General features: G+C 45.4%; 1 protein-coding gene across 1 annotated transcript in view; it reads left to right on the top strand.

Annotated features, from left to right (window-relative positions):
- Positions 1-27,475, top strand: part of LOC141049907 (uncharacterized) — a 63,964-nt gene that overhangs the window by 10,472 nt on the left and 26,017 nt on the right. Inside the window, exons 2-9 of the mRNA XM_073546746.1 lie at positions 2,182-2,217; positions 3,767-3,848; positions 4,494-4,562; positions 6,414-6,440; positions 6,515-6,639; positions 10,907-11,149; positions 11,496-11,577; positions 11,749-11,799. Coding sequence (XP_073402847.1) covers positions 2,182-2,217; positions 3,767-3,848; positions 4,494-4,562; positions 6,414-6,440; positions 6,515-6,639; positions 10,907-11,149; positions 11,496-11,577; positions 11,749-11,799 — 715 coding nt within the window. The remainder of the gene's footprint in view (positions 1-2,181; positions 2,218-3,766; positions 3,849-4,493; positions 4,563-6,413; positions 6,441-6,514; positions 6,640-10,906; positions 11,150-11,495; positions 11,578-11,748; positions 11,800-27,475) is intronic.

Raw genomic sequence — 27,475 nt, 5'->3', positions numbered from 1 at the left:
CTCGCCAGCCGGGCTCCTCCTTTACCAGCTCATAATTTGACCAAAAGAGCTCCAAGCCCTCCGGCCGAACAAAGCTGATATCAAAGGTGGAGGTCCCAAAAGGATATATCAGAGCAAAGATGTCAATCTTCATGAGGAGCTTCACCATATTTGTCCTGCATGGACATGCCTCATGGCCCCTCCAGTGAAGACAAACTACATTTCTCCTGGAGACCCCCTGTCAGGCTGTCGGGAGGGACCACACGGTCTCCCCTCCCCTTTTCTCTTGGAAGGCAGCTAGACCAAACTTGTGTAGCCAGTAGGACAACTCCACATCTCTTCCCTCTACATTGATCGTCCGCTCCCCTTTTTTGAGGGCCTCCAGGAAACAGCGGCGAAAAGCATCATTCCCTGGGTCTGGAGATGAAGAAAACCCCGCAGAATCCCACCTGCAGCAGCCGCATAACTAATGGTGCCTGCAGGTGAGGGGAGCGATGGACCAGCCCCTAAAGTCCCTGAACTCTCCACCTCACTGACCTCAGCCTCACCATTTTCACTAGCAGAATTCACACCAACCATACCTCCAGCAGATACCGCCCCTCCAACACCTGACCCTTCACCATTGTCACAGACACTATTCACACCACTTCCATTCTTGTTTACATTTCCATTTGTATTTTTTACATTGCTTTCTGCTGGGGGGGTTGCTATTTGCAGTGCAGCTGCCCCTTTAAGAATGATACTGCAGGGTTTAATTACCACACCCTGCTTTTCAGCAGAGCATATAATGGCAGATGCAGACTGTTGCTCCAGCCTCTCCTGCAGACCATCTCCACACTCCTGTGTGCACTTCACCACCGAGTCCCCCGCAGATACAGGTGACACACATGCAGAGGACCCCAGTGGTACGACTCTCTCCGGCAAGGGTGCAGTCCGGGCCGGTGTTGCCGCAGCCATTACAGCTGCACCCGAGATGATAACCGGTGCTGGGGTCCCTGACTTTGACCCAGCATCAGATCTGTATGTTGGGGGCCCCAACACCACCGCACATGCCGCCGATGATGCGGCCCCGGCTGCAGCGCACCACCAACACTGCGGGGAGCGGCGACCAACGGCAAGGTACCCACAGTCTCCACCTCCCGAGCGTCAGCGGGTACCGCAGGCGCCATGCGTCCCCCGTTTTCACCGAGGATCGGGCCTGGACACCTCCACAGGTGTTACTTCCACCCACCGCAGAGGCCCTCCTGGGTCCTCCTGGGCTCCTCCATGTTTCGGGCCTTGCCGGATCTGGTGACCCTCTTTGCCAGCAGCAATGAGCTTAGATCGCGGGGTGGGAGACGGGGACTCAGCCCCACAGTTCATCCACTACACCCCTCTCTTTCCTGGGTCAGAGAGGGGGGGGATTCCTGGGTGGAAAAAACTGGTAACTCTCCTGGAGCAAAAACACCAGCACACCTTCCTCCACAGACTACAGACTCCTAGTGGTGGCTGTAGAAATCTGTATGTAGTGAGCTCCCTCTAGTGGTGGCTGTATAAATGTGTATGTAGTGAGCTCCCTCTAGTGGTGGCTGTATAAATGTGTATGTAGTGAGCTCCCCCTCGTGATGGCTGTATAAATCTGTATGTAGTGAGCTCCTCCTGGTGGTGACTATAAATCTTTATGTAGTGAGCTCCCCCTAGTGGTGGCTATAAAAATCTACATTTAATGAGCTCCTTCTAGCGATGGCTGTATAATTTGTATGTAGTGAGCTCCCCCTAGTGGTGGCTGTATAAATCTGTATGTAGTGTGCTCCCCCTAGTGGTGGCTGTATAAATCTGTATGTAGTGTGCTCCCCCTAGTGGTGGCTGTATAAATCTGTATGTAGTTAGCTCCCTCTAGTGGTGGTTGTATAAATCTCTATACAGATAGCTCTCTCTAGTGGTGGCTTCAGGGAAGCACTTCACAGTTTGCCATCAATTACTAGTGTCAAACTCATCCTGATAAACCTCATCGTGGTTGTACTCTTTGTCTGAATGGCAGATAACACATAACCTCTGAGTGCAGCCCCTGCTGATTCTAGTTCTGTGCAGAATAGGGCACATGAAGATGTACAGATACTTATAATGATTGTATTGGTGTCAGAAGTGTAAGTGCAGCTCTGGATGTAACTGGAGCATAAGACAACGTCAGTTTTACACATTTCCATCTTGTTTGTACTGCAGATGCATCCAGTGCGAGATCCCAGTGCTGATACCCAGGTAAGAATCGCACTGCGTGACTTATATGGTCGCGCCGTTCCCCTGCTGCAATGCCATATAAGAATAGTGCCTTTCATAGGACTGGCAGCAGGACAAAGGGCTCCTATCTGCTGCACTGGTCGCTCAATATCTTTCTCTGAATATGCCTTTGTGTAGAGGGGCTTTGAGAAACAGAGTTGTGGTTCTCTCAAAACTTGCAAAATGAGCCAATCCGAGGGGCTTCCAATAGTTCTATATACGCAAATACTTCCAAAGGAACCAAAAATGATTTCCTGCCCTCTTTTTCACTCTTTACATACTTTCCATACTGGGCAGGATATTCTTCGTGTGTTGTGTGCGCTGGATCTGCAACTTTTCCTCTCTTCTAGCAATATGAGATGGATGAGCTGCAGCTGCATCTCCCTCCTCCTGGTCTTGGATTACACCAGCTGGATTCCTTGATGGTCTCTTTCGGGTGACAAAAAAATGAGATTGAAACAAGAACCTTTGCTCGATGTAACCAATATTCAATATGTGTTAGGGACGGCGGAATGCACTAAATATTAAATAATAGAAAGTGCGTTCGCCGCCCGGGGTCCACCGTGCAGTAGGTGTTAAAAACACTGCTAGACAATGGCAGACGCGCTATATGGCGGTATAATGTGCATGTGTTCACCGTCACCTGATGTGCGCAGAGCGGACTCTGTTAACTCACAGAGGCGCTGTAAGATAAACATAAACACCGAGCCTGTTAGACTCACAGGTCTCAGCAAAATTGCACGCTCGGTATCAGGTCACAGGACACGGGCCCAAGACTGGGGTCGGTGTCCATCTAGACCTACCATGCGTGCGGCGTCGCTACTGCGGATGCCGGTAAATGCCGCTGAATGCAACGCGGTGGCAGACACATCCGCTATGCGATAGTGCCGTGAGAGACGTGACACCACCGGATGCTAGTGTAGAGGTGCGGTGTGCACTGTGGCCTAAGGCTTGCCACTGACTGGCGCTGACTGCTGAACTAATTCCCTATCCACAAGCGTAATATCAGAGGGAGGGGAATCTTAATAAGTCAGTCACCAGAATCATACATCCATCACCATTCACACATCTAGCAAGAAGAGTCTATACTAGCGCATGGCCGAGCGGCCATGCGGGCCTTTTATAGCCGTGCGCTGCTGGGACCTTCCAGATCTCTGAGATGGACCAAGAAGGACCTGAACACGTGACTCCCGATCTCCAATGCGAGATCGTCTCCTGAGTATGCTCAGTAGCGGGACGAGAGGACAGCCTCTGGAGTGGCTTGCTGCAGGACAGCCTGCGCTGCTATTGCTGACCCAGAGGTGGCAGCAACAGCCAGTCCTACAGAGCTGGTCTGAGCCGAGCGTCTGGGACGCCGAGATTGCTGTGCAGGCTCCTGAGCGGTCGGTGGAGAATGGGAGACCACTGGATGCAAGGCTCTGGATTCCCGCTGTGCAGCTGCAGGAACCCGATGCCTAACAATATGGACTTCCCAGTCATGTGTCTTGGAATGAAGCTCAATCTTATTAATCAAACAAATTTTTTTTTTTAGATCTATTACCAGAATATTTGGGAAAAACATCAACTTCTGTATCAGAAGCTGACGGAGGATCGGAGCCGTCACAAACGTTCAGGTAATACCATGGATAAATTATAATAAAGTGGCGGTTCACTGTCCTCCAACCAGTGGAGCTTCACTGTGAATTGTACAAAACGTTTAGCTTCACTTTTAGTTGTCCAAAATTTCGAGCATCACCGGAAGTTGTCCAAAATTTAGCTCTTCACCTGAAGTTGTCCAAAATATAGAGCTTCACTGGGGTTGTCCAAAATTTTGAGCTTCACCAGAAGTAGTCCAAAATTTCAACCTTCACCAGAAGTAGTCCAGAATTTAGAGCTTCACCGGAGTTGTCCAAAATTTTGAGCTTCACCAGAAGTTGTCCAAAATTTCGAGCTTCACCAGAAGTAGTCCAAAATGTGACGTTTTACTATAAAGATGCCCCAAAAGTTGAACTTCACTGAATTTCTTCTTCTTAAGCTTCGATATAATTTGCCCCAAAAATTGACTTTAACTTGTCTAAAATGTTGAAATTTGCTGCAATTTTCCAAAATAAATTAGAACATTACTGTAAGTTAGTAAAAAAAAGTTTGTTGTAATTTGCCTGAAAAGTGGATCTTCGTTGAGAGTTGACCAAAAAGTTGTCGGCTTCATATAAGAAACCGCCCAGCTTTTCCACTTTTTTTGTCGCATTCTATCCTAATTATTCATCTTTTTTTTCCAGCGAATGGGAACAGAAAAAACAAACATAACAATCGTAAATCTTCAACAGTCACCGCAGCTCATTACGAAGGTGATGCTTCAGAAGTCTCGACAACTTACATGTTCAGGTCAAGGCCAACCTGGCAATGAGCAGAAGGGATAGAATTATTATTATTATTATTATTATTATTTATTGTTATAGCGCCATTTATTCCATGGCGCTTTACATGTGAGGGGGGTATACATAAAAACAAGTACAATAATCTTAAACAATACAAGTCATAACTGGTACAGGAGGAGAGAGGACCCTGCCCGCGAGGGCTCACAATCTTCAAGGGATGGGTGATAATACAGTAGGCGAGGGTAGAGCTGGTCGTGCAGCGGTTTGGTCGATCGGTGGTTACTGCAGGTTATAGGCTTGTCGGAAGAGGTGGGTCTTCAGGCTCTTTTTGAAGGTTTCGATGGTAGGTGAGAGTCTGATATGTTGTGGTAGAGAGTTCCAGAGTAGGGGTGATGCGCGAGAGAAATCTTGTATGCGATTGTGGGAAGAGGAGATAAGAGGGGAGTAGAGAAGGAGATCTTGTGAGGATCGGAGGTTGCGTGCAGGAAAGTACCGGGAGACGAGGTCACAGATGTATGGAGGAGACAAGTTGTGGATGGCTTTGTATGTCTCTTCAAAGACCAGAAATGTTCTAATCTAAGTCCTTGGTTGTAGTTCAGGAGGCATGTAGGGAAAAAGTGCAATGTGAGTGAATGTAAAGATTTGATAGATAGAGAAGTGTATGTTCGGATCTCAAGATGTTAATCAAACACCCTGTGCTTTAGAAAGATCAACGGACTATGACAAATGTGATTGAAATGATCATGGGTGGTCTACAAAAGACCATCTCCGAATACACAACACATTGAACCTTGACGTTGATGGAAAATGAACAGTTTTCACTTTCATTAGATAAGACCAGCAATCAAATTTACAGTGTGCACCAGGCTCTAAAACCGAAAAAAAAATGGAACAATCCCAGTAAATGCTACTAGATCCTAAAACTCTGATGGTGGATTCAGAATTTTTTGAAGAACACATAACTCCAGCCTTATGTCCCAGTCGAATGTCGGCATAGGGAGAGTAATCTAGACACACGTTAGTCTCCTTAAAAAAATTATTTATTGAAGACCTTAATTCAGACTGGATGTCCTCAGCAACAATCAAAGCCCCTTATGTAATATCTTGCTTATCGATATGATCTAAAAGGCATACAGACATCACTTACGATCCTTCTCTATGGACCAAGATATAGAACTACTCTTGTGGAATCAAGGTGTCAACGAGTCAGATTTACGGCCATGTATCCGTAATTGCCGTTGACTAGCAAAGTCTTTTTTTTTTTGCCAGAACGGGAGTTGCTAACTAACTGATGCCCAGAGCAGCACAGTTACGTAAGTGGTTATCTATGATAAGACAATCCTATTTGATGCCGACGATGGCTACAGTCTAGTAATCTATACATTCTGGAGGTTGAAAGTGTACGTCATCTCAATAGAAGACTTTTCCGATACGGTAGAACGTAAAGACCCGGTGGGATGACAGCCATCAAAGATATCAAGTCAACATGGACTAGAATCTTGATACCATAACTAAAATTCGAAAGTTTGGCATGGAAAAGCCCTACCCAATTGGTCACCAAGTGCACACTTTAATTTATTTAATGTAGCGGCCTTTGGCTCAACCTCGAGCCATTACGACTTGATGAATGAATGCTCTTCTAGGTAGATTGAGAAAATGCAAGCCTAGATAGGTCCACCAGGATATCCTCTGCCAATATCACAATATTTCTTTTAGATCTTGTGGTCTAGAATCCCTTTGAATGTGAATGTGTGAATAGGGAAAGAATTAATTGATCTTAGGATTTTGGCCGTCCTCAATGTTTTCTTTTGTGCTTTGCAGTTAAGAAAGGAGGACAGGTGAATGCTGGTAAGCAGATGACAAGACGTCTTTTCCTTTCTTTCCATTGTGTGACACGAGCTAATAACCTTCTTCTTTGGCAGATGATAATGGCACAATCCTGGACTGGACGGAAGTTCAACGAAATTCTACCAGTCCGGTTAGATATGATGATGGAAGGGGGGAATTTGTAGTCAATGTCAAGGGATTGTTCTATTTGTATTGCCAGGTGAGTAGGGTTTGCATATGCCAAGTTCTTCACTACCCCACCTTCTTGTCTTCATCTTCTCCTTTGGTTACCAGTCTTTAGTCATATTTATTCCCAGCATTCACCTTCTTTATCCTTCTTCGTATGTCCATCACATGATCCTCAACATCACAATAGGAAGGTCTACAATGATTGATGGTGACCCCATCATCTTTGAACTCTAGAACATCTAAAGTACATGCTCCCATAACCGATCTCCTGCCCTAGGAAGGACCATTGTCGTGAAACCATTTTATTGGGAGAGAACGTACGCTTCTTGTCTCCATGGGAGTAGTGATGTGTATGAATGGGAATGGCTGCCTGACTTACATGAAATACTAAGCTCAGTGGTTAGCACTGCATGGTGGTTCAGTGGTTAGAACTGCAGGGTTGCTTTACAGTGCTGGGGTCCTGGGTTCAAATCCCCTCAAGTACACCATCTGCAAGGCGTTTGTACGTCCTCCTCGTGTTTGTGTGCGTTTCCTACAATGGGGACAGTGGTTATGATGTCTGTAAAGCGTTGTTAAATTATTGCTGCCATATAAGCAAGTAAAATAAATAATGATCCAGGCGAAGTCCAACTGGCTGAGAATGTGACAGTGCAGCCCTGTGGAAATGAGTCACGGATATGTCCAGAATTGCAGTGTATTTGCTTAGCATGAATGAGGGGAAAACTGTAGAACCGTAGCCTGATTAAGTAATGGAGAAGTGAGCACTTCCTCCACTACTGCTTTCGGCTGACTGCGGCCTCCCCCTTTCCATATGCAAGCTTCTGTGTGTATTATCAATGGAGAGAGTAGAATAAACTACATGGTAAAAAGGCAATAGGCCACTAGCAGACTACTTTGTCCTCCTTCAGACTCCTGTCCCCTTCAGACCCGTCTGTCCCCACTGCAGGCCACCCTGACTTCTCTGTCCCATCCAGACTCCTCTGACTCAAAAGTCGCCTCCAGATCCCTTTGACCCCCTACAGACTCCTCTGTCATCTCAATACTCCTCAATCATCTTCACACCCTTCTGTACCCCTACAGATCCCTCTCTCCCCCAAAAGTCATGTCTCTTCTCTGCCCTCTCCAAACTACTCAATCACCTCCAGACTCCTCTGCTCCCTCCAGACGTTTCAGACCCCTTTGTCTCCCCTACTCTTCAGTTCCTTTCCAGATTGCTCTCTCCTCTTCAGACTATCCTGCCCCCTTCAGTACCCTCTGTCCCCTCAAAACTCTTGTACCCTCCACACCTCTCTGTTCTCCAAAGTTTTCAATTCCCTCTAGAACCTCTATCCCCTCCAGACTAAACTGTCCTCTCCAGATCCTTCTTTTTCCCTCCAGACCCCTCTGCCCCTCCAGACTGCTGTCTTCAGACTGAGCAGTCTGGAGGGGGCCTCTGCCCCCGCTTCAGACCCTTCTGTCTCCTTCCAGACTTTAGTCTCTTCCTGACTTTCCCCTCCAAACGTGTAAGCCCTTTCCAGACTTCTCTGTGCCCTCCAGAGTCCCCAGCCCCCTCGAGACTTCTCTGTCTACTCCAGATTTCACTGCCTCCTCCAGACTCCAATCTTTTCTAGACGTCTCAGCCCTTCTAACAATTCTGTCCCCTCCTGAAATACATGACTCCCAGGACTTCCCTATTCCCCCATACATGCCCGTCCCTTCCATACTTCTCTGATCCTCCAGTCTATTTTGTCCCCTTTAGATTTCTCAGTCCCCCAAGATTCCCTTGTCCCCTTCAGACATCCTTGTCCACTTCAGACACCTGTCCCTGCCAGACTTCTGCATCCCCTCCAGAAAACACTGTTCTCTCCAAACATGTACAGTCGTGGCCAAAAGTATTGACACCCCTGCAATTCTGTCAGATAATACTCAGTTTCTTCCTGAAAATGATTGCAAACACAAATTCTTTGGTCTTATTATCTTCATTTAATTTGTCTTAAATGAAAAAACACAAAAGAGAATGAAGCAAAAAGCAAAACATTGTTCATTTCACACAAAACTCCAAAAATGGGCCAGACAAAAGTATTGGCACCCTCAGCCTAATACTTGGTTGCATAACCTTTAGCCAAAATAACTGCGACCAACCGCTTCCGGTAACCATCAATGAGTTTCTTAGAATGCTCTGCTGGAATTTTAGACCATTCTTCTTTGGCAAACTGCTCCAGGTCCCTGATAATTTGAAGGGTGCCTTCTCCAAACTGCCATTTTTAGATCTCTCCACAGGTGTTCTATGGGATTCAGGTCTGGACTCATTGCTGGCCACCTTAGAAGTCTCCAGTGCTTTCTCTCAAACCATTTTCTAGTGCTTTTTGAAGTGTGTTTTGGATCATTGTCCTGCTGGAAGACCCATGACCTCTGAGGGAGACCCAGCTTTCTCACACTGGGCCCTACATTATGCTGCAAAATTTGTTGGTAGTCTTCAGACTTCATAATGCCATGCACACGGTCAAGCAGTTCAGTGTCAGAGGCAGCAAAGCAATCCCAAAACATCAGGGAACCTCCGCCATGTTTGACTGTAGGGACAGTGTTTTTTTCTTTGAATGCCTCTTTTTGTCCTGTAAACTCTATGTTGATGTCTTTGCCCAAAAAGCTCTACTTTTGTCTCATCTGACCAGAGAACATTCTTCCAAGACGTTTTAGGCTTTTTCAGGTAAGTTTTGGCAAACTCCAGCCTGGCTTTTTTATGTCTCGGGGTAAGAAGTGGGGTCTTCCTGGGTCTCCTACCATACAGTCCCTTTTCATTCAGAAGCCGAGGGATAGTACGGGTTGACACTGTTGTACCCTCGGACTGCAGGGTAGCTTGAACTTGTTTGGATGTTAGTCGAGGTTCTTTATCCAACATCCGCACAATCTTGCGTTGAAATCTCTTGTCAATTTTTCTTTTCCGTCCACATCTAGGGAGGTTAGCCACAGTGCCATGGGCTTTACACTTCTTGATGACACTGCGCACGGTAGACACAGGAACATTCAGGTCTTTGGAGATGGACTTGTAGCCTTGAGATTGCTCATGCTTCCTCACAATTTGGTTTCTCAAGTTCTCAGACAGTTCTTTGGTCTTCTTTCTTTTCTCCATGCTCAATGTGGTACACACAAGGACACAGGACAGAGGTTGAGTCAACTTTAATCCATGTCAACTGGCTGCAAGTGTAATTTAGTTATTGCCAACACCTGTTAGATGCCACAGGCAAGTTACAGGTGCTGTTAATTACACAAATTAGAGAAGCATCACATGATTTTTCGAACAGTGCCAATACTTTTGTCCACCCTCTTTTTTATGTTTGATGTGGAATTATATCCAATTTGGCTTTAGGACAATTCTTTGTGTTTTTTCATTTAAGACAAATTAAATGAAGATAATAATAACAAAGAATTTGTGTTTGCAATCATTTTCAGGAAGAAACTGAGTATTATCTGACAGAATTGCAGGGGTGTCAATACTTTTGGCCACAACTGTATATATCACCCATGCTCTCTATAGACTCTCCTTTCCCTCACAAATTCGTCTTTGCCAAATTTCTGCTCAGACTCCTCTGCCCCTTCATTCACCTCTCTCCTTTTTCTATTCGAGAATCATCTACAAATAATCATCTACATATACCTCAGTTGCCTTGACTTCTACATTTCCTCCAGTTTCCTCTGACCCCTCTGAACTACTTTGGCGTTGACTAGTCTCTAAGGTTCAGTCAAGATGAAATCCAACATGCTCAATCCCCCTTTCTCCAATATCTTCTGTGACGTTGACTTGGAAGACCACCAATTCTCACCAAAATTATTCACTTTGGCTGAATCACATCTAGAGTGTATGGACACCTGTAGAGTCGAAGAACAGAAAAATGAGAGGAGATGATTTTGTTATGTGAATCATTTGGAGAATGTGGTTGAGTGTGGAGAAGTTGAGGTTTTGAGTAAGTGTGCGCAGGGCATACGAGCTGGATTATGAACTGGGTAAAAACAAGTCAGGAATTTGTGGTTTTGTGGGAGAAAAAAGAAACTTAAAAGAATTAAATATTGTACTGGCTGATAACAGAAGACATTTGCCATTTTCCTCCTCTCCACATTTTCAATCATGAGTGATGTCTGTATGCTCACAGTGTCTTCATATAGTCTCCTTATCTCATTGGTCTACCACCTTCTCCTAATCTCTGAAGTGATATCTTCAGAAACTTTTTTCCTACGTGGTCTACATCTTCTTCAGTCATATACTATTGTCCTTCCATTGGTCTTAAAGATTCCTTTTAAGCTTCCTTCTCCTTCCTTCCAAGGTGCACTTCAATGAGGACCGAAGCAGCTACATCAAGTTGGATCTACTTCTAGACGGCAAACTGATATTTCGCTGCTTGCAAGAGTTTTCTGCTACGGCCGCGAGCATCCGTGATCCCACACTGAAGACCTGCAGTGTTTCCGGGCTTGTGATTCTTCGTCCTGGCAATTCCCTCCGCATCAAAACTCTTCCCAAAGTCAGCTTGAGGGTAGACAGTTTCCTCACATACTTTGGTCTTTTCCAGGTTCACTGAGCACGTTGGTTTGGTGGGGTAAGGAGGACCAGGAGCACTTTCCTTACCCTTGTCCATTATTACACCATATGCCTGGCTCCAGAGGTCAATACTACCACCAGAAAACCACTATGGAAATGATGCTGAACTATGAGAATTGTGTATATATTCTCAACGGGAGGACATATAGACAATTCCCACCCCTCGATTTTAAACAAAGATACATTTCATACCATAAACAAAGACTATGATGTTACCAGCCACTGAAAATCCCGAGTCATCAACAAAGCAGAACTTTCCACCGAGACATCATAAAGAAAGAGAAGTAAAAATCTACAGGAAATATTGCTCTTTGCAGGAAGTTGAGACAGTTACGATAAAAAAAGACCAGAAAACAGAACTAACAAGACTACGCACATCAGTAGATGTCTACAAGATATGTAAACTAAGCAGTCCGTTGATCCAAAAAGTATCAGTATGCCATAGTCAATAATTAGTCCATATTCTTTGTCGCATACAATAGAACAACTCTAAGTGTTGTGTTATCCAATTGACCAGAGTCCAATCAACCCATGGCGGCCATTTGATTAGCGTTCCTCCCCTGTTTTAAGGTTGTTTTTCTTTCAAGTCTATTAAGGACTATGGTATCCAAGACTCTCTTGGTAAAAGAAAGTAAAATGTACAAGACTACCAATATCAGAAGATGTGTACAAGATTTCAGAATTAAACAGTCCATCGATCCAAAAAACATCAATATGTCATAGTCTATTATTTGTCCATATTCTAGGATATGTAGAGTAGAAGACCTTTGTGTGTTGTTATATATAATTGACCATAGTCCAATCAACCCAAGGTAACAATATGATCAGTGTTCCTCTCCTATCTTTAGGTTGGTTCCTCAAGCCATGACTTACTTGACTCTCTTGATTGAAGAAAGCAGAACTTACAAGATGACCCACATTAGAAAATGTCTATAAGACTTCTGAAGAAAATAGTTCATTGACACAAAAACATCAATATGCCATAGTCATCTACTAGTCCATCCTCTAGGTCACATTGAGTAGAACACCTCTGTGTGTTGTGTTAGATTATTGATTTTATGGTCACCATGGGTCGACTGGACTCAGGTCATACCTTCCCTTTCTTAGGTTGGGTCTCTAGGCCATGACTTACCTGACTCTCTTGAATGAAGAATGCAGAACTTACAAGCCTACAGCAGAAGATGTCTAGAAGATTTGTGACCAATACAGTCCATCAGTCCAAACAGCATCAAAATGGCATAGTCAACTACTAATCCATTTTCTCGGTCAGGTTAAGCAGTTTGTTGTCTTGGACCATTGACTGGAATCTTGTTGACCCACGATGATACAACCAATAATCCGTTTCCTGTCTTTACATTGGATCTTCAGATTGAATAAAGCAGAACTTACAAGCCTACACACATCTTGAAGATGTCTACGATATTTGTGAACAAATAGTCCATAAACCCAAACAGCATCAAAATGACATAGCCAACTACTAGTCCATGTTCTCGTTAACATAGACTAGAACACCTCTTACTGATGTGCTAGATCATTGATGAGTCCAGTCTACCCACACCCAAATAGTGTTCCTCAACCGTCTTGAGGTTTGGTCTTCAAGCCTCTCAATGAGTCTGATTTTCATTACTTCATTGAGTTTTTTACGAAGCCTTAAGCTCTTCCAAGTAACTTAAAAATGAGTTGGGAGACTCAACATACAATAAAGTTGGGTTTTAAGAGGATAGTTCTACTTAATTTTCTCAATGATCTGGTATTTGATCCACTGGCCATGGTGTTCTGACCAAAATCCTTTGTTGTGAAGACCAAACTCAACAACTCTACGGAGACAACATGCACCTTACTCATACAAAGTGCAATTTACTACAGGAAAACAGGGTTCAGTATGTGCACTGAACATTGGGGATAACAAAGTGCCTACAGATTTGATTTAGGCAAGAACTAGTGAACTTTATGTAGAACAATTTTCTCGATTTCACTGAAACCTTACTCCAAATCTTACAGACTTTGTGAACTCTTCCTCACCACCCATTATAATTATCTGTACAGGTCATAACCCAATACTTTCTGCATTTATATAACACTGATCACTGTCAAATAAAAATATATTTTATACAGCGGTCACGGTCAGGTTTTGGCATTGCGTATTATTTAGACAATATATTGGGGTTGTACAATAAAAAATATCTACCGTCTATAAAAAGTATCCTCCTTTCTGCACAATATTTTTTTTTTTTGTTCTTCAACATTTTTTGTAGGATGAGTTTAATTTCCTAAATTGATCCATTTGTTTTGTTTTATTAGATTAGATTTTTGGGGGAATGACAAAGAGGTAAAAAGACCACATTCTTTGCAATTGCTTTTCGAGTTTTGATTTTGACACCTACGAGGAGGTATAAGGGCATGAAAACGCTATTCTGCAGGTCAGTCTGAGTATGCCAGAACTAAGTTCAGAGTTTTTATGTTTTTCTACTTGTGCACAATAAAAACTTCTTTCGAAAGAACTTTGTTGGTGTTATATTGGGGTACATGTTTTTTTTAATTCTTGAAAGAACAGGATTCATTCAATTTTTAATAAGTGACTTTTTACATACATAGAAATAGTGCCCCTATATAAGCCCCTAAGTTTTCTCACCCCACAACGATGGTCCTATCCTGGCTCCATAGAGGATGATGCCTCCCACTCAGCCTGATAACCTCGCAGTGAAGTCCACCACACAATTTACCCCTGCAACCCCCCCCCAGATATACAGTATGATACTCCACAGTGCCACCAACACAATATGAGGTCCCCACAGACCCAGCACACAGAATGGTGCCATAATAGTGACTTCACACAACTGAATTCACAAATTATTTCTCCACAGTTCCCACACACATTATATAGTGCCCACAGTGACACTCGACACACTATGATGCCCACAGTGACCCCCTCCTGACACAGTATAAAGCCCCCAACTGCCCTCCTCACACAGTATAATGCCCCAACAGCCCTCCTCACACAGTATAATGCCCCAACAGCCCTCCTCACACAGTATAATGCCCCCACCACCCTCCTGACACAGTATAATGCTCCCACCGCCCTCCTGACACAGTATAATGCCCCCACCGCCCTTTTCACATGGTATAATGCCCCCACTGCCCTTCTCACACAGTATAATGCCCCCACTGCCCTTCTCACACGGTATAATGCCCCCACTGCCCTTCTCACACAGTATAATGCCCCCACTGCCCTCCTCACACAGTATAATGCCCCCACTGCCCTCCTCACACAGTATAATGCTCCCACCGCCCTCCTCACACAGTATAATGCCCCCACTGCCCTCACACAGTATAATGCTCCCACCGCCCTCCTCACACAGTATAATGCCCCCACTGCCCTCCTCACACAGTATAATGCTCCCACCACCCTCCTCACACAGTATAATGCCCCCACTGCCCTCCTCACACAGTATAATGCCCCCACTGCCCTCCTCACACAGTATAATGCTCCCACCACCCTCCTCACACAGTATAATGCCCCCACTGCCCTCCTAAGCATTCCTAAGAGAAAAAAGTGAACCATTTAAAGAAAAATTAATAAATGAGGACAGATTTAGAGAAATGGCTGATAACAGAGAGCAAAGGCAGAAGGGCTGCAGCCTGAGAGCCAGGTGGATGATGATGATGACTATGAGGATGATGACCAGCAGAAAGCACCACCTGGCAGCCTGCAAAGTCACCCGCAGGCCACGTGCAGCGAGCTCCCTGCTGGACAGGCGACATTGGCATCTGGTCACAGTTCTGCTGGCTCTGGGGAGGACAGTGACAACAGCGGCCAGGGAGGGGCACTAATGGCATAGATAAGGCTCCTGGAGTCCCCAGTGTGCCTTTAGAACGTCCATCTTGGTGATGATTTACCAGAGGAGGCACCTGGGGGCCAGAAGAAAAAGACCACCAAACCAAAGCTCCAGGAAGCGGTGAGTTTTGTATATGCCCCCCTCCTGAGTCAGCTGCAGGGTCAGCTCGCTGCATAAGCCCCATTGCCCAGCCCAGCCCGGGTTCTGCTGAGGATCTGGTGCAAAGGCGCGGGGAGAGTACAGAGCACGGCAGTGAGGCGCAGAGCTCCGTCTCTGCTTGTAGCAGCAGGTGCATCAGCCGAGAGGCTGGACAGTGAGGGCGACCCAGTGGCGGGCATACGGTTAGGCCATGATACTGTGGCATGCGTCCGTCTTCGGTGGAGAGGCAATGATGCGTGACCTCCAAGGTCTAACGTTGTGGAGCTCCTGCTGAAGATGGGCTTCAAGGCTATTGACATCTACGCCTTGATACATCCCTATTCCACGCCTGAGTTTGATGTCAGCTTTGTTCGGCCAGAGGGGCTTGAGCTCTTCTGGTCGAATTATGAGTTGGCAAAAAATGAGCCCGACTGGCGAGACTTTGCCATCCAGGCGGTGTCTCGCCAAAATCAAGTCAAGAAAGTGACCATGATGACTTGTAACGAGTCGCTTTCTTGTTATGACATCATGACGTGGCTTGGCAGATATGGAGAAGTGGTGGAAATGCCAAAGTAAAACCGCGATGAGTATGGTATCTGGTCAGGGGACTGGACGTTTATGGTAAAACTTAAGCGTTCAGGTGGTACGGTTGCCCACATTCCATCATCTGCCTTCCTGGATAGGGATCGTATCCAGGTCTTCTACCAGGGGAAACCAAAGCTCTGTCACAAGTGCGGCAACCCCACACACTTCAGTGCAAACTGTGCCACCTGTGTGGTGACTTAGGTCACCCATTCAGCCATTGTCCTCGCTCCTTCGCTAATGCAGTCGTAACTCCGGTGGGAGAAAGCCGTGAGGCTGATTCTGCTGGGGAAGGGACTAGCAGGGGTGAGGGAGCTGAGGGGCCAAGGAGGAAAAGCAATAAAAAGACACCTGCCCAGCTGAGGCGTCTAGACAAGCGCAGACAGGAGAAGGAGCTGGGCAAGCCCCGGGCTACTGCGGTGACCCCTGTCCTGGATGCCAGTCTTGCTGCTGAGGCCCCGAGGGATGATGAGTTGGATGAGGAGGTCAGGAGGATCCACAGGGAGGAAACTGCCACTGCCTTCGATTCCTCCCATTATGAAAGTATGGATGAAGATAATAGGCAGTGGCTAGAGGACAAGCGTAAGCTCGGCACCAAAAAGAAGAGAAAGAAAGGAGATAAAACATCTTCTCCCGCTCTGACCAAAGTACCTAAGGAAAAACTGACTCCCCTCTGGTTGGTCTTTCTCACCGGTTCCAAGCCCTTGAGAACATCTTTTCCTCTGAGGAGGAAGCTGAGGGTGAGGTTCCGGCTTCGGCGGAGCTTACAGGGGGTGCTAAGTCTCCTTCTTCTGGGAATGTAAGGTCCCTCGAGGGAGGGACTGGCCCGGAGTCCGGAGACGAGGAAGACAAAAAGAAAAATCACATGGGAATGAACACCTCTGTGTCATTAAAGAGGGGGAAGGATTCCTCTGAGGCAGAGAATAAGGGGAGTGGGAAGAAGAAAGCCATCTAACTCAATCACCAATGATGGCGGTACCCACTCCATTGACGCTGGCGTCCATTAATGTCGCCAGCATAAAGTCAAATACAGCCAGATTTGCGGCCTTTGATTTTCTCAGCCGTGTTGAAGCTGACATTTTCTTTTTGCAAGAGACCAGACTGCCAAACATGGCAGATGTGTTCAAAGCCAAAAGGGAGTGGAGACTCGGGCCTTCCTATTGGTCTCTTGTGGTCGAGCCGTATAGCGGAGTGGCGGTCCTTTTTACCACACCAGTGGAATGCCGACGGGTTATTGAGTTAGAAATGGGGAGGTGCCTGATCTTAGATGTCCTCATGAAGGGACAAGAGCTCAGGCTCATTAACATCTATGGTCCCCAATCTAAGTGGGACCAGAAGTGTCTCTTTATGAGGATCAAGCCCTACCTTTTTACAAGTCGGCAGGTTATCTTTGAAGGGGACTTCAATACTGTCACGAGGCCCCGAGATAGAGGAGGTCCCAGAGACAAGCTGACTTATAATAGCGTCGCCCTTAATTGTATAGCTAGTGATGCTCGCCTGGTGGATGTCCACATTCGGCACACCCCAGGCCACAAGGGGTTCACCTATCATAGAGGTAACTGTAGGTCCAGAATAGATAGGTTTTATTTAAAGGAGGAAGCTGTCTCTTCAGCAGTGTCTATTGTTGAGGTGGAGTTCTCCGACCACTGTTTAATTTTGTTTTCTCTGAATGTTACAGAGACCCTCCGGATGGGAAGAGGCTTTTGGAGGCTCAATTCGTCTCTCTTGGAAGAAGCGGACTTAAGACAGTCCTTTGAGGATTTTCTTCAGAGCCAGGTACCCTTACTGGATCTTTGTAGTAGTAAGTCAGAGTGGTGGGAGATGTTCAAAAAAAGGGTTGCGAGATTCTTCCGCCAGCTCTCGAGCATCAGGAGTCTGAACAGGTACCGCCTGTATCAGGGTCTGAGGAGGAAACTCGAGCAACTTGTCTCAACTGGAGGTAGCCGCGAGGAGATCTCCAGAGTGAAATCTTTGCTCATGAGGTGTCAGTACAATAGACACGCATCTTTGGTTTTTGAGAAGGAATACGGGAAGTACCACTCGCCCGACCCTTACAGAAACTGCAAGATGTCAGTGAATAGTAAAGTGGTTACAGGACTGGTCGACACTACGGGGGTCCCTGAGGCGATCCAGATCAGGGATCCTGGAGGTTGTCAGATCCTTCTACTCGCACCTCTTGAGGAAGAGGGATCTTGATTGGGATGAGATGTCGGCTTTTCTGGCTGAAGCCGTTCCCGAACCAGGGGTAGACCCCTCTCTTGACGTTTTGACAGAGATGATCAGGGAAGAGGAAGTTAAGTTGGCGATTGAAGGGCTTGCCCAAAAAAAATCGCCCGGTCCAGATGGCTTAACATCCGAGTTCTATAAGACCTTTAAGGACGCTTTGGTTCCCCTCTTGACTGAGGTATTCAATGAGTGCCTTTCCTCGGGCACTCTGCCAGAGTCAATGAGGTCTGCCCTGATCATCTTGTCAAAGGGTAAGGACCCATCGTGCATTGAGAATTGGCGTCCCATAGCACTTCTCAATGCAGACATGAAGGTTCTGGCAAAGGTGCTGTTTAATCGGCTGGTGAAATTTGTACCCCGACTCCTTTCGGAGGCCCAGCATTGCTCTGTTCCAGGTCGCAGCACATTTAGTGCTGTGCTCGGTGTCTGGGAGGCGGTGGAGCAGGGTAGGCCTGGTCACTGGAAGGGGTACATGCTGTCACTGGACCAGGCAAAAGCGTTTGATCGGGTTAATCACGAGTACCTCTGATCTGTCCTTCTGAGATATGGCCTGCTGGGGGGGTTTGTTGATTGGCTTAAAACCTTGTACGGTGGGGCAGAGAGTTTCCCGCTTGTGAACGGTTGGATTGGCAGCTCTTTTGAGGTTGGATCTGGTGTTCGCCAGGGTTGTCCCTTGGGCCCCCTGCTGTACGTGTTCGCGATTGACCCACTTCTTAGGAGAGTGGAGAGTGGACCGTTGGCCGGGATCGGGATGGACCGGGCAGCACCAGAGGCCACTCTGAGGGTGGTGGCGTATGCCGATGATGTCACTGTTTTTGTTTCCTCTCACGAGGAGGCAGGCTGGCTGATGTCAGAGGTAGATCGCTACTCGGAGGCATCCGGGTCCAAGATCAACCGGGATAAGTGTGAGAGTCTCTGGCTGGGAGGAGGAGATCCTGGTTTAGATCTCCCGGACACCCTTCCAGGTCCCAAAGTCTCTGCAAAAGTCCTTGGCATTGAATTTGGCCAGGGGGATTACCCCAAACAAAATTGGGACAGCAGGCTGGAGATCGCCACTCAGAAGGTGAACCAATGGAAGGGTTAGTCTTTGACCCTCAGGGAAAGGGTAAACCTGATCAAAACTTACCTGCTCCCTTTACTGATTTATCTGGGCAGTGTGTGCATCTTGCCGGAGTCTCTCTGGACTCGGGTCTACAGTTTGTTCTTCCAACTGTTATGGGGGAATAGACTGAACCTGGTCAAGAGCGAGGTTACTTACCATATGAGGAGACTAGGAGGGTTGGGTATGGTCAACTCTGTGGTATTCCTTGTGGATACTTTCATTAAGATCAATATTGCAAACCTCTGGAAAGAGAGGGCTCCTCCATGGGTATTCTCCTGTAGGGGATGGTTTCAGCCTTTCTTCCAGGAATGGGAGACAGGAGGGCAAGTGAAGGATCTTCGCACACCGCATGGACATCTTGCAGCTTACGCTACCTTGGTTCTGAAGGTAATTCGCCGGTGGGGTCTGGTAATGTGGGAGATTAGGACTCTGTCAAGAAAACTCCTTGACAATAGGGTTCTGTTGACCCATTTCCAGAGGCCTCTGGTGCTCAGGGATTGCCCAAGTTGGGATCTTGGGGTGGGTTTGCATTATTTGAATTCTATCAGGATCCCCTCAAAGTTTTGGAACTTGGATTGGTGCTGCTTCCATGGGAAACTGTGTGTGAGAAACAATCTGAAGTGTAGGAGCTCTAAGGACAGGAACTGTCCTCGGGAGCATTGTGGTACCATGCTGGAAAACATGGACCATTTCCTGCTTCATGGTCCCTTCAACACAGAGGTGTACAACAGGGTGGGCGCCTCCATTGGCTGGTCTCGGCTGGCCGGTCTCTCCTATGCAGAATGGGCCTATGGAGCATTCGGAGACCTTGTTGGCCAGGACCGCTGCACCTTATTTCTAGTTAGCGCAGTGGTTTGGTATGACACGTGGAACGCACAGTGCTTAGTATCGATGCAACGGAAAATCCTCCCAGTGGACGATGTGTTTTGGACCATACTCGGTGACCTGGTGAAGGTGCGCTGTCTGGAGTATGAGAGACTGGGCACACGTAGGGCCGCTCTCCTCTGGAGGGGCTTTTAGTGTGCCCTAGTCTGGTCGTCTCCTTTCCTGGTGGTGGGCTGCTGCTGACACTGTAGATTTTTGTTTTGTGATCGGTATACAGTGATGTAGGGCTGCAGGCGCCGAACTTGGGCTTTGTGATTTGTAGGTATTGTTGCTTGTTTCTGTATATATTGTATATAGGAATATAGATTTGGGTGTAGGTGTTAGGTTGGGTGGTGGGAAAAGGGGGGAGGTGGGTTTATCTTGTGGGACTATGGGACACTGGGGTGTTTGGGGGAAACACTGCCACTGCCTGATCTGGCCTATGGACGTTGGACATGGACTGAGGCATGAGACGCAGGACCAGCTCTCAGGTCAGTGCAGGGGTTGGGAATGGTGGGCTTCAGTGTGGGGTGTTTAGTTTAGTTTTGTATATATTTGTATAGTTTGGTTATTTCATATATATATGTAAAAAAAAAATGCTTATGTATATACAGTATTTATGTCGTCCTTTGTTTATTTTATTGTTTGTTATTAGTTTGTTGGTGACCGGACCGGAAGGTGTAAGTTATTATTAGTTATTATTTTGTATATATGTATAATATGTGTGAGAGGAGAGAATGAGCGGCGGGACCAGTGTTCAGTATACGGATTATTGTCTGGCTGATATTCCTGTTATGTTTCTATTATTATTATTGTAATGTTTTTCATTTTTATAATAAAAGATCTACAGGATGTAACTCAGGATGAGTAATCTAATGTATGTACACAGTGACTGCACCAGCAGAATAGTGAGTGCAGCTCTGGAGTATAATACAGGATGTAACTCAGAATCAGTAATGTATGTACACAGTGACTGCACCAGCAGAATAGTGAGTGCAGCTCTGGGGTATAATACAGGATGTAACTCAGAATCAGTAATGTAATGTATGTACACAGTGACTGCACCAGCAGAATAGTGAGTGCAGCTCTGGAGTATAATACAGGATGTAACTCAGGATCAGTAATGTAATGTATGTACACAGTGACTGCACCAGCAGAATAGTGAGTGCAGCTCTGGGGTATAATACAGGATGTAACTCAGGATCAGTAATGTATGTACACAGTGACTGCACCAGCAGAATAGTCAGTGCAGCTCTGGAGTATAATACAGGATGTAACTCAGGATCAGTAATGTAATGTATGTACACAGTGACTGCACCAGCAGAATAGTGAGTGCAGCTCTGGGGTATAATACAGGATGTAACTCAGAATCAGTAATGTAATGTATGTACACAGTGACTGCACCAGCAGAATAGTGAGTGCAGCTCTGGAGTATAATACAGGATGTAACTCAGAATCAGTAATGTAATGTATGTACACAGTGACCGCACCAGCAGAATAGTGAGTGCAGCTCTGGGGTATAATACAGGATGTAACTCAGAATCAGTAATGTAATGTATGTACACAGTGACTGCACCAGCAGAATAGTGAGTGCAGCTCTGGAGTATAATACAGGAGGTAACTCAGGATCAGTAATGTAATGTATGTACACAGTGACTGCACCAGCAGAATAGTGAGAGCAGCTCTGGGGTATAATACAGGATGTAACTCAGAATCAGTAATGTAATGTATGTACACAGTGACTGCACCAGCAGAATAGTCGGTGCAGCTCTGGAGTATAATACAGGATGTAACTCAGGATCAGTAATGTAATGTATGTACACAGTGACTGCACCAGCAGAATAGTCAGTGCAGCTCTGGAGTATAATACAGGATGTAACTCAGGATCAGTAATGTAATGTATGTACACAGTGACTACACCAGCAGAATAGTGAGAGCAGCTCTGGGGTATAATACAGGATGTAACTCAGAATCAGTAATGTAATGTATGTACACAGTGACCGCACCAGCAGAATAGTGAGTGCAGCTCTGGGGTATAATACAGGATGTAACTCAGAATCAGTAATGTAATGTATGTACACAGTGACTGCACCAGCAGAATAGTGAGTGCAGCTCTGGAGTATAATACAGGAGGTAACTCAGGATCAGTAATGTAATGTATGTACACAGTGACTGCACCAGCAGAATAGTGAGAGCAGCTCTGGGGTATAATACAGGATGTAACTCAGAATCAGTAATGTAATGTATGTACACAGTGACTGCACCAGCAGAATAGTCAGTGCAGCTCTGGAGTATAATACAGGATGTAACTCAGGATCAGTAATGTAATGTATGTACACAGTGACTGCACCAGCAGAATAGTCAGTGCAGCTCTGGAGTATAATACAGGATGTAACTCAGGATCAGTAATGTAATGTATGTACACAGTGACTGCACCAGCAGAATAGTGAGAGCAGCTCTGGGGTATAATACAGGATGTAACTCAGAATCAGTAATGTAATGTATGTACACAGTGACTGCACCAGCAGAATAGTGAGTGCAGCTCTGGGGTATAATACAGGATGTAACTCAGAATCAGTAATGTAATGTATGTACACAGTGACTGCACCAGCAGAATAGTCAGTGCAGCTCTGGAGTATAATACAGGATGTAACTCAGGATCAGTAATGTAATGTATGTACACAGTGACTACACCAGCAGAATAGTGAGTGCAGCTCTGGAGTATAATACAGGATGTAACTCAGGATCAGTAATGTAATGTATGTACACAGTGACTGCACCAGCAGAAAAGTGAGTGCAGCTCTGGGATATAATACAGGATGTAACTCAGAATCAGTAATGTATGTACACAGTGACTGCACCAGCAGAATAGTGAGTGCAGCTCTGGAGTATAATACAGGATGTAACTCAGGATCAGTAATGTAATGTATGTACACAGTGACTGCACCAGCAGAAAAGTGAGTGCAGCTATGGAGTATAATACAGGATGCAACTCAGGATCAGTAATGTAATGTATGTACACAGTGACTGCACCAGCAGAATAGTGAGTGCAGCTCTGGGGTATAATACAGGATGTAACTCAGAATCAGTAATGTAATGTATGTACACAGTGACTGCACCAGCAGAATAGTGAGTGCAGCTCTGGAGTATAATACAGGATGTAACTCAGGATCAGTAATGTAATGTATGTACACAGTGACTGCACCAGCAGAATAGTGAGTGCAGCTCTGGAGTATAATACAGGATGTAACTCAGGATCAGTAATGTAATGTATGTACACAGTGACTGCACCAGCAGAATAGTGAGTGCAGCTCTGGAGTATAATACAGGATGTAACTCAGGATCAGTAATGTAATGTATGTACACAGTGACTGCACCAGCAGAATAGTGAGTGCAGCTCTGGAGTATAATACAGGATGTAACTCAGGATCAGTAATGTAATGTATGTACACAGTGACTGCACCAGCAGAATAGTGAGAGCAGCTCTGGAGTATAATACAGGAGGTAACTCAGAATCAGTAATGTAATGTATGTACACAGTGACTGCACCAGCAGAATAGTCAGTGCAGCTCTGGAGTATAATACAGGAGGTAACTCAGAATCAGTAATGTAATGTATGTACACAGTGACTGCACCAGCAGAATAGTGAGAGCAGCTCTGGAGTATAATACAGGAGGTAACTCAGAATCAGTAATGTATGTACACAGTGACTGCACCAGCAGAATAGTGAGTGCAGCTCTGGAGTATAATACAGGATGTAACTCAGAATCAGTAATGTAATGTATGTACACAGTGACCGCACCAGCAGAATAGTGAGTGCAGCTCTGGGGTATAATACAGGATGTAACTCAGAATCAGTAATGTAATGTATGTACACAGTGACTGCACCAGCAGAATAGTGAGTGCAGCTCTGGAGTATAATACAGGATGTAACTCAGAATCAGTAATGTAATGTATGTACACAGTGACCGCACCAGCAGAATAGTGAGTGCAGCTCTGGGGTATAATACAGGATGTAACTCAGGATCAGTAATGTAATGTATGTACACAGTGACTGCACCAGCAGAATAGTGAGTGCAGCTCTGGAGTATAATACAGGAGGTAACTCAGGATCAGTAATGTAATGTATGTACACAGTGACTGCACCAGCAGAATAGTGAGAGCAGCTCTGGGGTATAATACAGGATGTAACTCAGAATCAGTAATGTAATGTACACAGTGACTGTACCAGCAGAATAGTGAGTGCAGCTCTGGGGTATAATACATGATGTAACTCAGAATCAGTAATGTAATGTATGTACACAGTGACTGCACCAGCAGAATAGTGAGTGCAGCTCTGGAGTATAATACAGGAGGTAACTCAGGATCAGTAATGTAATGTATGTACACAGTGACTGCACCAGCAGAATAGTGAGAGCAGCTCTGGGGTATAATACAGGATGTAACTCAGAATCAGTAATGTAATGTATGTACACAGTGACTGCACCAGCAGAATAGTGAGTGCAGCTCTGGAGTATAATACAGGATGTAACTCAGGATCAGTAATGTAATGTATGTACACAGTGACTACACCAGCAGAATAGTGAGTGCAGCTCTGGAGTATAATACAGGATGTAACTCAGGATCAGTAATGTAATGTATGTACACAGTGACTGCACCAGCAGAAAAGTGAGTGCAGCTCTGGGATATAATACAGGATGTAACTCAGAATCAGTAATGTATGTACACAGTGACTGCACCAGCAGAATAGTGAGTGCAGCTCTGGAGTATAATACAGGATGTAACTCAGGATCAGTAATGTAATGTATGTACACAGTGACTGCACCAGCAGAAAAGTGAGTGCAGCTTTGGAGTATAATACAGGATGCAACTCAGGATCAGTAATGTAATGTATGTACACAGTGACTGCACCAGCAGAATAGTGAGTGCAGCTCTGGGGTATAATACAGGATGTAACTCAGAATCAGTAATGTAATGTATGTACACAGTGACTGCACCAGCAGAATAGTGAGTGCAGCTCTGGAGTATAATACAGGATGTAACTCAGGATCAGTAATGTAATGTATGTACACAGTGACTGCACCAGCAGAATAGTGAGAGCAGCTCTGGAGTATAATACAGGAGGTAACTCAGAATCAGTAATGTATGTACACAGTGACTGCACCAGCAGAATAGTGAGTGCAGCTCTGGGGTATAATACAGGATGTAACTCAGGATCAGTAATGTAATGTATGTACACAGTGACTGCACCAGCAGAATAGTGAGTGCAGCTCTGGAGCATAATACAGGATGTAACTCAGGATCAGTAATGTATGTACACAGTGACTGCACCAGCAGAATAGTGAGTGCAGCTCTGGAGTATAATACAGGATGTAACTCAGGATCAGTAATGTAATGTATGTACACAGTGACTGCACCAGCAGAATAGTGAGTGCAGCTCTGGGATATAATACAGGATGTAACTCAGAATCAGTAATGTATGTACACAGTGACTGCACCAGCAGAATAGTGAGTGCAGCTCTGGAGTATAATACAGGATGTAACTCAGGATCAGTAATGTAATGTATGTACACAGTGACTGCACCAGCAGAACAGTGAGTGCAGCTCTGGGGTATAATACAGGATGTAACTCAGGATCCGTAATGTAATGTATGTACACAGTGACTGCACCAGCAGAATAGTGAGTGCAGCTCTGGAGTATAATACAGGATGTAACTCATGATCAGTAATGTAATGTATGTACACAGTGACTGCACCAGCAGAATAGTGAGTGCAGCTCTGGAGTATAATACAGGATGTAACTCAGGATCAGTAATGCAATGTATGTACACAGTGACTGCACCAGCAGAATAGTGAGTGCAGCTCTAGGGTATAATACAGGATATAACTCAGGATCTGTGTTATGAATAGGTCACCGAGGCGGAAAAAACAACACAAGCCAAGTCTCAGAAAACCAGAGGGGTTGGTAACTATGCAGATTGCAGATCCTTGATCTTACCACACAACTAGCAGCAGTCGTGGAGCATACCTACGATGATCCTAGACGCCTTGTCACAACCGGAGAGCTACATAAGCCTAAAGCAGGAAAAGAGGAAAACTAACTGCCCCAGAGCAGACCCCAAAGGAAAGACAGCCCCCCCACATGTATTGACGGTGAAACAAGATGAAAACACAAACAAAGGCAGAAAAATAGGCTGAGCAAACGATGGGGCCCGACTAACTAGAAAGGACAGGAAAGGAAAGACACTGTCTGCAATCTGACAAAACCCCTACCAAAATATTGTCCAACACTTCTGATAGCAAAATTAACCCTGAAGTCACTAGACTTCTCCCACTATATCAGCACTCTGAAATATTCTGAGACAGAGCAAAAAGAGGCCAATCTAATAAGGGACCAAAAGGCAAATACAGATAAATAGGAGTGGAAATTCAGCACAACCCCAGCAGGGGCTGGCTGACCACAAAAAACTGAATTGACCAACAAGAGCAAGTGTCAACAATAGCAAAAACAAACTTAACTTGAGAAGACTGGAACAGAGCTGAAGTCCAAGACCTGAGAAGCAGACTGAATCACCAGCACCAGGATAGAGCGTCGGCTGTCTTATATCCAGCCTGGTGCTTTAATAATAATAATAATAAATTTTATTTTTATAGCGCCGACATATTCCGCAGCACTTTACATTTCAGAGGGGATTTGTACAGACAGTAGACATTACAGCATAACAATAATCACATACAGTAGATTATAACAAATAACAAGAGGAGTGAGGGCCCTGCTCGCAAGCTTACAGTCTATGAGGAAAGAGGGAGACACGAAAGGTGGGTGGTAACAGTTTCTCTGATTGTATGGACCAGCCATAATGTTAAGTGTGTAACAGTACAGACACAGAGGGCTAATGGATGCATAAAGCATGTGGGAACATGATGCTGGGAACCTGGTTATGGTAAAACTTTTGGCTCTGCCACACAGGGATAGGTTAGGTTAATGTGTTGAGGCGATAGGCCAGTCTGAATAAATGCGTTTTCAGGACACGCTTAAAATTGTGGGGATTGGGGACTAATCGTATTGACCTGGGAAGTGCATTCCAAAGAATTGGCGCGGCACGTGTAAAGTCTTGGAGACGGGAGTGGGAGGTTCTGACTATTGAGGATACTAACCTCAGGTCATCAGCAGAACGGAGGGCGCGGGTAGGGTGGTATACTGAAACAAGGGAGGAGATGTAGGGTGGTGCTGAGCCATGGAGGGCTTTGTGGGTGAGGGTAATAAGTTTATACTGAATTCTGGAGTGGATGGGTAGCCAGTGTAATGACTGGCACAAGGTAGAGGCATCGGTGTAACGATTGGTGAGGAATATGATCCTGGCTGCAGCATTCAAGACAGATAGGAGAGGGGAGAGTTTGGTAAGAGGGAGACTGATTAGAAGAGAGTTACAATAGTCGAGACGAGAATGAATAAGAGAAACAGTAAGAGTTTTTGCAGAGTCAAAAGTAAGAAAAGGTCGAATTCTAGAAATGTTTTTGAGGTGCAGATGACAAGAGCGAGCCAGTG

This window comes from Dendrobates tinctorius, unplaced genomic scaffold (genome assembly GCF_039654945.1).
Source record: "Dendrobates tinctorius isolate UK_male_01 unplaced genomic scaffold, ASM3965494v1 ptg000151l, whole genome shotgun sequence".
Classification (NCBI taxonomy): domain Eukaryota; kingdom Metazoa; phylum Chordata; class Amphibia; order Anura; family Dendrobatidae; genus Dendrobates; species Dendrobates tinctorius.
The sequence above is the reverse complement of the archived record's forward strand: the minus strand, read 5'-3'. Positions and strand labels throughout refer to the sequence as shown.